The following is a 15,325-nucleotide window of genomic DNA, read 5'->3' on the forward strand; positions in this document are numbered from 1 at the left end:
ATCTGACAAAATCCCAATTTGCATGCCAAAGACCTAGATAATAAGTTTTCATTTAACTGGAATATATGGCAAGGTGATGGCTCCTTGTGCCGTCCGATATTGTACATGGCAGTGAGAATACTGTTAACTTCTCACTGTATCAGTATGATTAGTATGTGGAAGTATCTCTTCAAAACACGGCTTACAAAACAATATAACAAATATTGGTCAGAAAATGAAAATGCTAAAACAATTTATTTGATTTAAATGCATGACTGGTCCCAGAATGAAAGAAATTAAAAAGTTGACCAGAGTCATCTATGACATTTTTCTTCACTGAGATTTATAACCAGAATCACCTGAAATAATTATTTTTCAGTGTCTGGGAATTTTCTCCTGACACTCTATAACAGGTGCAAAGTGTCATCAGGCCCCAATTTCGTGAAACAAAATTAAGTTTTTACTCAAATTTTGAATGAGTTTGACAATTTTAAACTGCTAATTTTTTTCACAACTGCATTTCTGCAATAAAAAAGACCAAACAACTTCAGTGATCTATCCACCAAACTCAAATTGTCCACAAACTTTCAGTTTAATATCTATTTCAGTTCATTCTGCGAAATGCAGTTAACTGTAAGTTTGGGTTTTTTTCTTTCAAATTTTGAGTAAAACATCTAACTTAATTTAAAACTGGAGTAAAGTTTGTTTCCAGAAGTTAGGGCCAGACTCTCATTCCTTTCTTTGAAAAAGACGACACATCAGCAATGATGAACATGATACAGACATTCATTCCTCTGAGTACCTAGTAATTAGTAACTGGAACAAAGTGAGGACAAGTTAGAGGAAAACTGTAAATACTGTTATCCAAATGGCTCAACAAACAACATGCAACTGCTAACTCGGCAACAACTTCTGCATCCAACACGTAAATAATGATAAATACTGCACCTAAATATACATCACGCAGAACTACTGTCCTGCTACTAGATAGGTGACAACTAATCTTCTTGAATTGAATACTTTTAACAGTTCCAGTTGGATACTGTTTGTACACCACTACTTCCATGCAACCAATCACACAATTCAGACCCCACACTTGAATATCCTTCACTAAGATTGAGTAGTAGTCTATCATTAAGTGTTCACTCCTCCCATCTCCTATACCAAGTATTGGCTGCTTGTATGGCTCACAACTATTGTTCAATACACATATTTAACAACATTAACAACTGCAACCCAAACAAATTGTTATTCTGTACAAAGTATACACGTGTACATGTATACGTGTATCTCAATATCTCAATAGTATTTATGACACATGGAACATGAACATATTGTGCCAGTCTCAACAGAATCTACAGCAGATATCAACTTGACAGTGTATATGCAGCCCATGTTCTCAAGGCAAGGCAGATAACTGAATTTACAAAATTAAGTGTTCAGCATTAGCATCGCTTACCTCCCTTGCCTCAGCAAGATGGCTTCTAAATAATATGATCAACAAAACTATCAAGTGATGGTAATCCTTCCATTCTTCAACACAGCCCATTTCAGCAAGTTTGTAAAAATTTAGAACTAAGCAATTTTTTCGATTTGTTTCCTTGAACCAAATACAAAAAGCAGACATGACTACTCACGAACTTGTTTTCTGATCAAAATAATAAAATGGGGACTGCTTGAGCTACACAATTGCACTTCTCCGCATCACTGACTTTGTGCTGATAACAGTTACCTGAACACGATTAGTTACTATGGATAGGAACTGCATGAACTGCAAAAACACTGCAGTTAAATGTTAGATTTTTTTTCACCCCACAATGCAAACTAAAAGTAACGATTAACATGTCACTATTCAACATGTAAATGGATTGGAAAATGTGAATGCACTTTACCAGTTTACCATTTTGTTCAAGCAAAGTCATGTTCTAATTGTATTTAATATCAAAATGATAATGATCAAGGTGAAACTGCTTACTACTCAAACCATGCTAACAGAATTGAAAAATACATTTTTCTGAACATACCAAACATGCCATACACCCCAAGAAACATGAAACTAGTGGATTTTCACACTATTTCTCTAGCTGATGATGTTGACACCAGATGCACAATGTCTAGATCATTGAAAATAACAAGATTTGGTGTAAATATAACAGACACATAACAAATACAGATATGACACCTTATCCCTTGCTCAGTTAATGTTTGATCAAAGCTCAACTGAAGGAAATTCACTAATACTGTATCTTATTGTTGTGTCTGTCTTCTGGGACATTGAGTACTATTAGGACCAGCACCTTGTGGAGGAAGGCTGAGATCATTCATGGCACTGCTGATGAACACATGACAAGCTGGTCGACACATGATACAGCCAGCCAATACATGACAGCTGGTTACCACGATGCAGCTGATGAGCATGTGACACAGCTGATCAACATATGACTGCTGACCAGAACATGACACAGTCAACCAACACGACACAGCTGATGAATACATCACATGATGGCACTACAGATAATGTATCATTAAGTCTCTTCTACATCCCTTAATTGTGACTGTGCTCTGGCCAAACCTTGATAGTATTATGTTTCACTATTTCTGGATTTCTGGCTTCCAAACACAAAGAAAATCACTACTCAGTCAGATCTCTGATTACACAATGCCGTTTATAACATATGTTACAATCAGATCTCATTGAAAGATTCCAAACCCCCCATTTTTTATGACTAGCGCAGCAGTTAATATGGTTGTCAGAAGAGACTGATCATGTAGATATGCTTAACTTGAGTGCTCATGCTATAAGCACCACCACCTCATCCCCTGAGTATTCTTGTCCATACGGTTAAAGGAAATAAATTAAGCTTTGATCCTCAACAAAATAGGCAAAGTATTGTACAGGGTTTCAACAAAGATTATACTCCAATACAGATTCCCACATGATATTCTGACCTCCCAGATACATGCACCTTGCCCAGTGTATAACTTTGGGCATACACACATCCCAACATTGTCCTGACACAGGCTTCAGTAATACAGGATTCCTACTATCACAGTCCTGATCTTCATCATACTTTTGTGACAGCTGCTGACTGTTGTGATTGAGAAGCCTGTGCTTTCTTCATATCTCGCTTTCTCTTGTTTGCATATATACGTAGAAAGAGAGCCACGAAAACTGTACCAATACCAAATGCTCCTAAAATTGTGACAGGGTGGCCATAGATAATGCAAGAGAGTAGGATAGCCAAGCCTTGACGCACTGTCATGATAATCACAAATGTCACAGCACCAAAGCTAGCGATGGTGTAGAAGATGAATAGCTGTCCACAAGCTGAGCAGATGCTGAGGAGAACTGAGTGGAATATAAAGTCAGGATGGCGGATCATGAAGCTGGAGGACTCCAGGAACCCACCTTGTTCAATCAGAGCCACAGTTGTCAGGAGACAGGAGAACATATTCACACCAGCCATCATCTGTATAGAGGACATCTTGTGTTGGGTGAACAGCGCCCCCTGCCAGTTGGAGGTGAAACTATCAAACAGCATATAACCAATCAAAAGGATAACACCTGAGAAGGTTGTTACTGTTCCCTTGTCTCGTGTGGCATCTCCACTAGTCAGAAGGAACATGCTGACACCCACTGAGATCAAACCCGCTGTGAAGTATTCGTGATACTCAAATGTTTTCTTCTGTACAACTTTCCCCATCAGCATGACTGGTATGACCTTGGATGCCTTTGCTAAGACCTGTGTCGGGAAGCTGACATACTTGAGAGCCTCATACTGGAACCAGCTGCTCATGATGTTGGAGAAGGAACTGTAGGAGTATTTGTACAGAGGGGCTGTATGAGGAGGCTGCTTCTTTAAGAAGATGACCAGAATTGCAATCATGAAGGCTAAAATTCTGTTCACAAAGACGAGAAATGTGGAATTCTTGAAGTACTCTCCTTCCACTGTTTCAGTCTTGCCATATTGGAAGGTCATGATGCGCTCCTGCAGTAAGCCCCATGTGAGGTAGGAAAACTGGAGTCCAGCAAAGCAAAACAGAAGCTTCAGACCCTGAGCAGCCGGTGATGAGCTTGCAGAGTCAGACTTGTCCTGAGATGGTGGACCTTCCTCCAAACTTGCCTTCTCATGCTCTTTCCCAAAGACACATAGTACAGCGAAGTTGGACAAGCAGCCAGGCCCTGCAGGATACAATGTGTAGGATTAATTGCAATAAATCCTCAGTCTGAAAAATATGTTCAACCTGACAAAGAAAATGAAAACAATTTTTGCATCTACAGCAGCAAATGATCCGCTTCAGTATTGGACATTAAGGACCATTCATAATTTATGGATAGGGTGATAGGGTGATGATGACTTTTGAGACGGGGGTGGGTTGTCACCCATTTTGTTTTGGGGAGGGGGGGGGGGGCATCAATTTTGTAAGCTGGAGTATTAAAGAATTATGCTTAAAATCTGGGGGTATTGGGAGGGGGTCATTGATTTTGAACATGGTATGGGGGGGAAGAGAAAGACAGGAGGGAACGTCACTTACTTTGTACATAAATTTTAAATAGCGTGGGGTGGTGGGTTGGATGGGTGTAGGTAGATGTATCATTCACACTGTACATGCGTCTGCATAAAAATCTTCATCAGCCCCTTGCTATACATTATGAACAGTCCCTTTGACTTTGATTATTTTATCAGTTGCCTGCTAGTCGTTTTTGGTACTACAAGAAGTCATCAATATCTCTCCCACAGTGGCAAAATATCCTTCAAGAATATGTCTAAAAGTTATGATTATGCAAAATGTATTGGTGTGTATATAGAAAAGTGGAAGGAGAGTAATGAAAGGTTTTTAAAGTTCTGCTACTGAAAGGAGCACAACAACCAATTTCGGTTTAAGTCAAGCTTGTGGTACCAAAATATTTTAATCAGAATTCAAAAATTACCAAAAGGTGCCAGTACACCACTAGAACAAGCTATATGCCAAGTTTGATGAAGAAATAGTGAACAGTTTTGCTCCTGGCCACTACCACCAATTTCAGCCTAAGTCAAACTTGTTGTCATAGAAACACAAAAAATATTTTATTCAGAATAACCAAACTACCAAAAGGCCCCAGTACACCACTAGACTAATCTATATGTCAAGTTTGTTGGAGAAATACTGAATGGTTTTAACATTTTGCAGAAAAGAACATTTCTACCGATTTCAGTCTAAGTCAAACTTGTTGTCATAGAAACACAAAAAATATTTTATTCACAATAACCAAACTACCAAAAGGCACCAGCACACCACCAGATCTACCTATGTGCCAGGTTTGTTGAAGAAATACTGAATGTGAGTTCTGCTCACAAAAAGATAAATGACAGACTGACAGATCGATGGAGCGTATTTTAAGCATTGTGGAGGACAACTACCAATATCTTACTCTTGCTATGCTAAGAAGCATAAAAAGCAAAGTGAATTTAGAGTTGAGCTGCCATATGTCTGGTCAGTGCAACTTGTTGAACCCATGGGACTTGTATACTAAGGTAAACATTGAAAACAAAGTATCTATCGTTGCATACCTGCTGTTTCATTGTACTTGCTCTTCCGCAAATAGTTGATAAGAAGAGCTCCTGGAACAAAGATTGTTCCATATCCTAGGACATTGACCCCAAGGCGAAATAGCCAGAAGTCTGTCCACTGACTGACTTGATGGGTGGCGGCGTGTTCATCTGCAACACCACTGGCTTGACTGTAGACAAGGTAGGGTGTAATCACCAGAAACAAAAACCCTAATCCCAAGTAAGCCATGCTGAAACGAGAAGACACCATGCTCAGCATTCATAAGAATAGTGATGTCTGTGTCATGTCAACATGTCAGGTGTATTCCTAACAGCTATACTTAGTAATGGTCAAAGATAAAAACATGAAGTTATTTTTTCAATAATATCCTCATGAATATCAGATGATTAACTTGATACTTAGGAACAGTTTGCCTAGAGCAAAGTCCACATAACATTTCTCAGTTGTCTTTACTGCTGAAACTTTGGTATGTTACAGATACAATGAAGACCTTAACTATGTTAGATATGCCTAAAGACAATAAGAACAACTGAACATCTGAAAATTATTTCATAACAAGAGCCACCTGTAGCATATAATATAAATGAAAAATAATTACAATGTTTGTATTGCTTAGACATTATGCATTTGATACCGATTCATTTACATACATATAATGATATCGTGATTGGCTGGACAAATAAACAGCTGTCTTTATAAAGTATACAGTAACTATGGCAACATTCTGTATCAAATTTCTCCATGTAAACATTTAGCACTAATATATTCATTGAAATATGCTAATGTATAAGATGCAAACAGCAAGTATACATAAATATTGAGGTTGGTCAGCAGTGAGGAGGTTAAAAAGTTAGGAATGAATTGAGTTTCATCACTTTAATACAGCAGGAAACAAAATCAACATCAAGAACCAGTCTAAGTAAACTTATACTCCACCTATGAGTCTAACAAACCCAAGTAGAAGGTCGCATCAGGTAACCTTTGAGCGACCTATGACCGTCCAATCAATAGAAAGACAGTTAAATAGATTTAACCAACCAGACAACGGCTACTACATAGGGATCAGAGAGACTTACAAAATATTCAGGTCACTGACACAGATCTCTCCACAAACAAAAATCTGCATATAACAGAGTTATTTGACCTGCAGTACATACGTTTTCGGGTTTCTGTTGACATGGTTACCATTAGCTAATATTTCCGCAAGCTGACATCCTTGAATATTGCCACAGACACTATTTTAAGCGACTGTTTACTAACTGTTGTCATGGTTGTAACGTGCGTCATTGGTATCACCCTGAAACGAATGTACGCTAAATAGCATTCAGAGTCATTCAGCTACGAATCTTTTCTGAATAACAAGTCCAAAAGTGCGAATATCCACTTTCGCAATCTGTGTTCTGATTGGTCAATCCCAAAGGTCACCTAACGCGGCCTACATGAAGGTTTTTTCAGACTTAGTAGTGGAGTGTAACAAAAAGTACTGAGGCTAAGTTTACTTTGGGCTGAATCAAGAACATTTCAGTTTTACATACTCAGCAGCAAAGCTAATCCTCAAACTAGCAGCCAAAAGCACTGTCAAAAGCACAAACTGTTTTGTAATATTTATTATGAACACCAAGGTATGTAACTTCATGTGGAATGTCTGAGATGGATGATATTACAGCAAATGCAACTCTCCACATTAATATAGTTTGCTTTAATCATTGTGTTAGAGTGGAACATTATGCTATAATACATGTAACTGTCAATGAAAGGATTTAACTTGCATCTGTTTATGCTCAACAGCTTCTGAAGACAAGGCCTCATGTGAGCAAACTTTTCATGAGCCAGGAAACAATGCAATCGAGTGACTGAGTCAGTTTTATGCTGCTTTAAGCGATATTCCAGCAACATCACACTGGGGACACCAGAAATGGGCTTCACAAAATGTACCCATGTGGTGGATCAAACCAGGTCTTCAGGGTGAAGGGCGAACTCTTTAACCACGAGACTACCCCGTGATGCAGCAGTTCTAATGTTGGTATGGACTGTTTCTAATACAAATAGGAAGTACATTGAGGCTTCTACACTGTAATCTGTGTACAGAGCAATCTTTGACAGCTGTAAAACCATCTGTAACATATGTTATAAGTGGGTATACATATTCTTAATAAAGTGCAGATCCTCATACTTTTGGGGGTTGAATCCTATGTTGGATTTGACTCCAAGCTGTCTGAGGCTGGCACCTAATCACCAGCACATAAAGTCAATGAGCTCACCAACTTCCACAGCTTCCACAAACAGTGGAAGTTTGACAACTGTTAGTCCAGATGACATAGTTTGTGTACCCCTCTGTCAAGTGTTATAAAACCTTCCACTTCATTTCAAGAAGATCCCCCGACTCTTCAATCCTGACCCAGAGCAAGCGAAATGTATGTTTGCATGAAGAGCTTAAAATGATGAAAAATTTGACCATCATCTTGATGATGATAAATTAGATCAGTTCATCAATGCCATTAAAGAGAGAAGGATAATACACATCTCAGAGGATTAGGTTGAAGATGTAAAAATGAAAGAAAGAAAATAACAGAGAAGTGTTTCCAAACCAATTTGTCCACTGTACCAATACAGGAAATACCAGAAAGAATGAAATACAAGGAAAACCTTACAATGAAGCAATAACATAGTCAGGGTATAAAACAAATTTAATGATAGCTAGAGGGGAAAAGACCAATGGCAGCATGTTGACCACTGTAGGTGGCTCAGTGTTAAATCAACATCCTCAATATCTCCAGGATGTACATTCTGATAAATGTCCACTATGCCCTTATCATGCTCAACATGACACGAGAGACTGGATGTTGAATTCATGTTAAGGAACTGTCATATGAACAAAATTGTACTTTTAATGAAACATCAACATTGGATAAACATTAAAAGTCTGGCTATAAAATTCATCTGTAAAACCCTAGGTGATACATTTCAAACCCGAGTCCCGTTAACAGGCCTTACAATTTTAATGCAAACATCTCCGCAGGTCTGTCTTCAGACATAAAAATAAGAACTCACCCTTCTGACCTGACCAGTTTTGTTAAAGATCAAGGTGTCCTAAGGACTAATACAATTTCAAACCTTTGAAAAGTATTGCGATATGTTACTTTCAGTATATGTGTTTCTTGGTTAATTATACCTATATAACTGAAAGTAGTACCCATAGGTGGTTCCAGATGTGGGATGCAGGGTTGCCAACCTGCCCTGTTTTCCAGAAATTTTGTTATATGACCATCAAAACATGAAAAAGAACTGTGCACCCCTCCTTTCCTCAACAGTGTGCATCCCCGCTTTATCCAAAAGCAGTATCTGCCCCTGGTACCTCTAATACACATACCACAAAATAACCAATAAAATAGAAAATTGGCAGACGGTTCATTAATACATTATGACTGAAAATGTTAAACACTTGTGCTAAAACATGCTCAAACAAGAAGTGTTCCAACCTTGTAACCTGCTGCAGGTGGGTGCTGAAGTACAGTTACTGTCTGTCAAGCAGGTACCCCATGTACACTGCCAGCTGGTCACTGATCCAGTGTAAGCCTCAGGCATTGTCCAATCAAATCCACACACAACACTCCAGCACATAGATGCACCACACAATTCAGACTTCAGTGTTTCAGAGAACTAAATAGGGTTTAGTATCAGATACAGCCTTCTACATAATGTGTCACTGGTACCAACGTGTTAGCACAGATGACTTCATTAAACTATGACAGAAACCTTTCGTGATTGTGTTATATAAGCATACCCTTGTAGATTAATTCATAGGCATTACCTATATTACTTACTAGCTTTCACTCATAAGCCTTTGCTGTAAGTATTAGAAGCCAGGTGACTAAACCACCACATTGAAGGGCATGACTTTTGACTTTCAGTGTGTCTTGTGATCTTGTTTATTACAGTTATTAGACGAGAACACTGTTATTACCATGCTTATAACATACCCTGATTATTTTTGCATTAAAAAGTAACAACTTTGTTTGACTGGTATTAAGAAGGATATGTTTAAGAAGGAATCTTTAAATCCTCAGTTCATTTTATTGCTGCTTTACATCTGAGGTCTTTGAATGGCATTTATAATAAACATGAGGATGTCAACGTCTTTATTATGAGGAACACACTCTTTTGGAGAATGTACTTTCTCTATCAGGTGAATGCTTGCTTTACACCTTCCTCTTGGTATATTGAGCCATGTTATGTCAGATAACATGGAGTATATTAGATAACAACCTTAATTGATCCTATCTATTGAATAAGCCAACATTGGATGTGATCTGACACTTGTTAAAGAGATTCATGCCTTATACAGTCATCCCTCGCAATAATGCGCTTCGCGATACCGTAAAAAAAGTTGTTGGTATGGTGTCAGAAACCACATTTTATTTGATTAAATTCAATCCCAATTTTATTCATTAAAAGTGTTGACAGAAACAACAGAAACACCATGAGAGAAGGGCATTACCTTATTCCATACGTGTACAACTTCCACTTACCACATTCGAGGGTCCCTCTTTCGCGCCTACCGCGATAGCACCAATTTCACATTATTCTTAGAAATCGCAAACAGATTACAGTCTCATTATCCATGGACTCCGAGACCCGCATCATTTACTTATTGAAAGCATTTTCAACAATTAAATGGCCAAAATTTTGTTTCTTTACAATTAGAGCTGCAAGTACCACGGGAAGTAGGGGGCATGGTGGGCGAGTTGGCTAAGGCGCCAGGCTAGTGATCCAGCGAGGTTGCGGTTTTGGGATCGAGCCCACCTGTGACCGGGTGTAAAAACCTTGAAGTTAACTATGTGTGCAGACTCTTTCGGTGTTGTCACAACCCCTAGTGTACATTACACAACCCTGTGCAAATAAAAGAACCCACGAAATCCGTTGGTGTATGACCAGATAGTGGCCACATGAACACGTGCATACACCTAGTTGCGGGTACAGCAACGTGCAGTAAACTTGGACAAAGTGCTGTGACTATATGTCCCAGTCCACCCATATCCTCAAACCAAACCTATCACTGACCATGGTTACCATATCATAGAATTTGTGAAAATAAAAAATGAATATAGCTTTAATGTAAAGGTATGCTTCTTTTCAAATATTTTATTGACTAAAAATGATGAGAAAGCTATTCACCAAGTAGAAAATTAGTCAGGACAAGTTACTTTCTGAAATGGCAAGTAGTTTCTAAAAATAATTTTGAGCCCCTAGAATCATAGAAAAAGCCTTGTGCCCTCACACAGCTGATGTCGGATGGTTTTCTAGTTTTCTAGCCAAGCACTGTTCCTAGCTATTGTGGCAACTTCAGTGTTAAAATAATCCCCTTACGATGGAGATGTGAATCAGGAAAATTTGGAATGATTTCAATAAATAAATACATACTCCTGGAATACAAATACATACACCTGGAATACAAATACATACTCCTGGAATACAAATACATCCTTCTGGAATATGCCAAAATATAATGGTTCATCACAACTTTTAAAGAAAAGGAAAAGCAAAGATTGAAACCTTCAACATTCCACCACCTGCCATTGAACATTTAGAATATGTAAACTTTGAGAAATATCATAACACAAAGCCCACTTGAAAGAAAAGACAAAATATATTAATCAGAAACTTACAGCAGCCACTTTTGTCACATATGTTCAAAATTACCAGAATAACCATTAACCATATCAACCACTCATGACAAATACATGCTGAAACCTGAATTGTCAACATGTGTAAAATGATCAGACATCACAAATTGAATTAAACAAAAATACAAAAAGAGAAATAAGACCAATATTCCAAACCTGACCACCAAATGACAAGGTCCCTGACCACATGCCACGAAGTGAAATCCGGGATGTTAATCTCATCTCCTACCTGCTCCAACACCTTGAGTCTGAGTCATATGCTACACCCGCACGTCCATCTCGATCAAACACCGGCAAGCGATACAAGTGGCTTTTTCTGCAGTGTGGCATATGATGAAAGCAGGTCAAAATGTCATACAACAGATGCACTATGATTTGACTCAGTTTCCTTATGGAATGAAGTATTCTCTTCATAATGGTCACACCAAAGAGGATGTCCTGTTGAAACCATTACATCACATGTTAGAAAGCAGGAGCAACAGCTTCTGTAGTTTGAAGTCCTGAATATGCATGGAGGTACCCCATGGTTTTAGATCCTTTCTGCCTATAATGTTTGTCAAGATATACAACCGTCCCAACCCACATATGCATGTAATGATGTTGTGAAGTGATGAGTTGATTTTAGCCTGAGGCATTAGTTAAAAATATAGTTCAAAATATTGCTTCAAGCAAGATCCTGCTGCTTTGCGATGTCACTTCATTCATTAACCTCCCAAACAGCATATATGACATAAGTGCTGGGTCTTCTAAACCGTTTGAAATACATGCTGGTCCAGCGAACCGAGACTACTTAATTCTGCTAATAAGTCAATTTCAAAGATGGCTGTCCACATTGACAAGCATGGGCCTATCATTCTGAACCACTTCCAGATGCATACCTCAGCTTCAAATTGGAACTAAATAAAACTGACAATATTTCTAACATTCAAGGAGGACTGGTAGCAAACTCTGAGTGTGTGTGAAATAATGTGTCTTGTCTACATTGTAATTCAATTTTATATGTAACATGAGTTCTGATTTCTCAATGCTATAATTTTCCAACCGTAAAATCAGCATATATGGTCACAATCTCGAAAAAAACGATTCTCTGAAACCTTTGAATGTATCCCTACACTATTGGGGTAGTGCTATTTTTCAGGGCATTGCAATTTGTAAAAGCCCTAGCTTGGTCAATTAACTCCCCAATTCCACTAAACTGGATGGACTTTGCATTAAATAAGACTAAAACGTATTATACATTTCATTGTGATGATCTGTTTAGTCAGCAGTGTTAGATCATGAAACAAGATTTATGATATCATCATGGAGCGTGACGTCACCTGCTGTGACTTCATTTGGCAAAAGAACTGATAATGACTCTTTGTTGAGGAATCAGTGGGCCATAACATTTGTAGCAGCCCACTCATTTCTGACAAGAGGATGGTTTCATGATAATTCCATCCATTTTAGCTATGACACTATGGTTTATTCATCACTGTCAGATTTAGTCACTGTGCACATAACAAACATGTTGAAATTTGAAAAGGGAACTACATTTTCTGGTTATGGTGCAAGTTCAACTAATATTTGACCTATGAACTTTGACCTGGTTTTAATGTTTTAGCAATGAAGGTCTTTCATGAAAACACAGCATAAAACGATTTGAATTAGAATGGGGATAACTGTACTGTTTTTGATGACTTGGGGACATATAATGGTGGTTATATAGCCGCAAATTCAGCATTATATCTGCACGGATATCTCCAATATAACTAAATTTGCAGCTATATTACCACCAGTATACATCCCCAATTCGTCAAAAACAGTACAGTTATCACCTAAATTTAAAACATTAGGATATGAAACATACTGTTAAGTTGCTATCAGTTGAAAAAACCCACACACTCATATTAAATAATCATCTGTGCAAATGATATGGTAAATGAATGAGGATATTATCCAGCATATACCCATATTATCCTTTGTCACAGATATATTTGTTTCCTTTGCATTACACTAGCACTCATCAATATTTAGACTGGAAGTCTACACTGGATGAACCTGTCATCTATATCATACAGAAAGACAGGGAAAGATGCTAAAAACGAAACAGCAGATACCTCTCATATACGCATTTACTACCTGATTGTCCAATGTACTTAAGATTATTACAAATACATCTTGTCCTGCTAGCCTCAGATCATAGTACATGGGAAATGCCCTTACCTCAGATCATAGTACATGGGAAATGCCCCAACCTAAGATCATAGTACATAGAAAATGCCCTTACCTCAGATCATAGTACATGGGAAATACCTCAACCTCAGATCATAGTACATGGGAAATGTCCCAACCTCAGATCATAGTACATGGGAAATGCCCTTACCTCAGATCATAGTACATGGGAAATGCCCTTACCTCAGATCATAGTACATGGGAAATGCCCTTACCTCAGATCATAGTACATGGGAAATGCCCCAACCTCAGATCATAGTACATGGGAAATGCCCCAACCTCAGATCATAGTACATGGGAAATGCCCTAACCTCAGATCATAGTACATGGGAAATGCCCTTACCTCAGATCATAGTACATGGGAAATGCCCTAACCTCAGATCATAGTACATGGGAAATGCCCCAACCTCAGATCATAGTACATGGGAAATGCCCCAACCTCAGATCATAGTACATGGGAAATGCCCCAACCTCAGATCATAGTACATGGGAAATGCCCTTACCTCAGATCATAGTACATGGGAAATGCCCTAACCTCAGATCATAGTACATGGGAAATGCCCTTACCTCAGATCATAGTACATGGGAAATGCCCCAACCTCAGATCATAGTACATGGGAAATGCCCTAACCTCAGATCATAGTACATGGGAAATGCCCTAACCTCAGATCATAGTACATGGGAAATGCCCTTACCTCAGATCATAGTACATGGGAAATGCCCTTACCTCAGATCATAGTACATGGGAAATGCCCTAACAACAGATCACAGTACATAGGAAATGCCCTAACAACAGATCACAGTACATAGGAAATGCCCAAACAACCACATATAGAAAAAGCATACTATATTCAACCTCAGACCACCATACATGCACCACTTGGAAACATCATATAATGTCCTGCTAACCTCAGATCATAGTACAATGTACATAGGATTTTAATGCCCTTAGAATATAATAAAGAAAAAGAATACTATATTCAACATCAGATCATCATACATACACCACTCGGAAACAAAATACAATAATTTTATTATCAGACAGAAAATGTCCTGCTAACTTAAGTTTACGCAAGACGCAAGCATGTACTTTCTTGCAATCAACAACCTTCAAACCTCATGAAGGAATAACACAGTACATAAAGACAATATATCTAAACTGGAACTATGATTTTTAAGACCAAATGCTTTAACACAATCCACAAACAGACACTCAAAAGCAAACATCACAGAGCTTGACACTGAAGGAAATGAGGGCTACTTGCAGCTGGTACAACCTTTCGGAGATGACCTTGTATCAGCTGATAAACACCAGTTGCACCTGCACCTTAATTTATATTATGTACATAAAGCTTAAGTTTTGTTATTGATGATTTAGAACATTCATTATAACCAAATTATTCTTGGACTGATAAGAACTTATTTCGTAAAGTTTCATGATATGAACAGTAATAGCTATTCGATCACTGTTTGTGTCGTCATCCATCACTGCTCCAAGCCAGTTTGTCATTATTCTGTTTTCCAGCTGAAGTCTGTGTTCTTTCAACAACAAAATATGTACCTGCACTGGAACGAGGTGATATTAATATGTGGCTGCATTTTGCAATTTCAGGTTGCACCAGAGCAGTTTCGAAATGCTTTAGGTGAGCCTTGTATCAAAATGCACACATGACACAAGCTCATTGTAGGGTCAGACTGTATGACCCATGGTAGCATTATCATCACGACTATGTTGTGTTGAAAGGTATAGTTCAACAAGAAGCCTCAGAAGCAAATGTTGCAAATTATGTTTCCCTTGATCATATCAGAGGTCGGAAGCAACAACAGGCTAAAATAGAGTCCTTCAAAGGCTGGTCGCACTCATGATACCATCACCAACAATATAAACTGATGTG

At 38.3% G+C, this 15,325-nt stretch overlaps 1 protein-coding gene across 6 annotated transcripts in view; it reads right to left on the reverse strand.

The window, feature by feature from the left end:
• Window positions 1-215: 215 nt before the first annotated feature.
• LOC137293658 (adenosine 3'-phospho 5'-phosphosulfate transporter 1-like) overlaps window positions 216-15,325 on the reverse strand; it is a 32,435-nt gene continuing 17,325 nt past the window's right edge. For 5 of the 6 annotated variants that reach the window (XM_067824341.1, XM_067824342.1, XM_067824343.1 and 2 more), the window contains 2 exons: window positions 5,532-5,761; window positions 219-4,162 (listed from right to left, as the gene is read on the reverse strand). In XM_067824341.1, coding sequence (XP_067680442.1) covers window positions 3,045-4,162; window positions 5,532-5,761 — 1,348 coding nt within the window. In that variant the 3' untranslated portion in view covers window positions 219-3,044. Of the gene's footprint in view, window positions 4,163-5,531; window positions 5,762-11,445; window positions 11,581-15,325 lie in introns of those variants that run through there. The other variant, XM_067824339.1, reaches the window with a different exon arrangement.

Source organism: Haliotis asinina, chromosome 8 (genome assembly GCF_037392515.1).
Source record: "Haliotis asinina isolate JCU_RB_2024 chromosome 8, JCU_Hal_asi_v2, whole genome shotgun sequence".
Classification (NCBI taxonomy): domain Eukaryota; kingdom Metazoa; phylum Mollusca; class Gastropoda; order Lepetellida; family Haliotidae; genus Haliotis; species Haliotis asinina.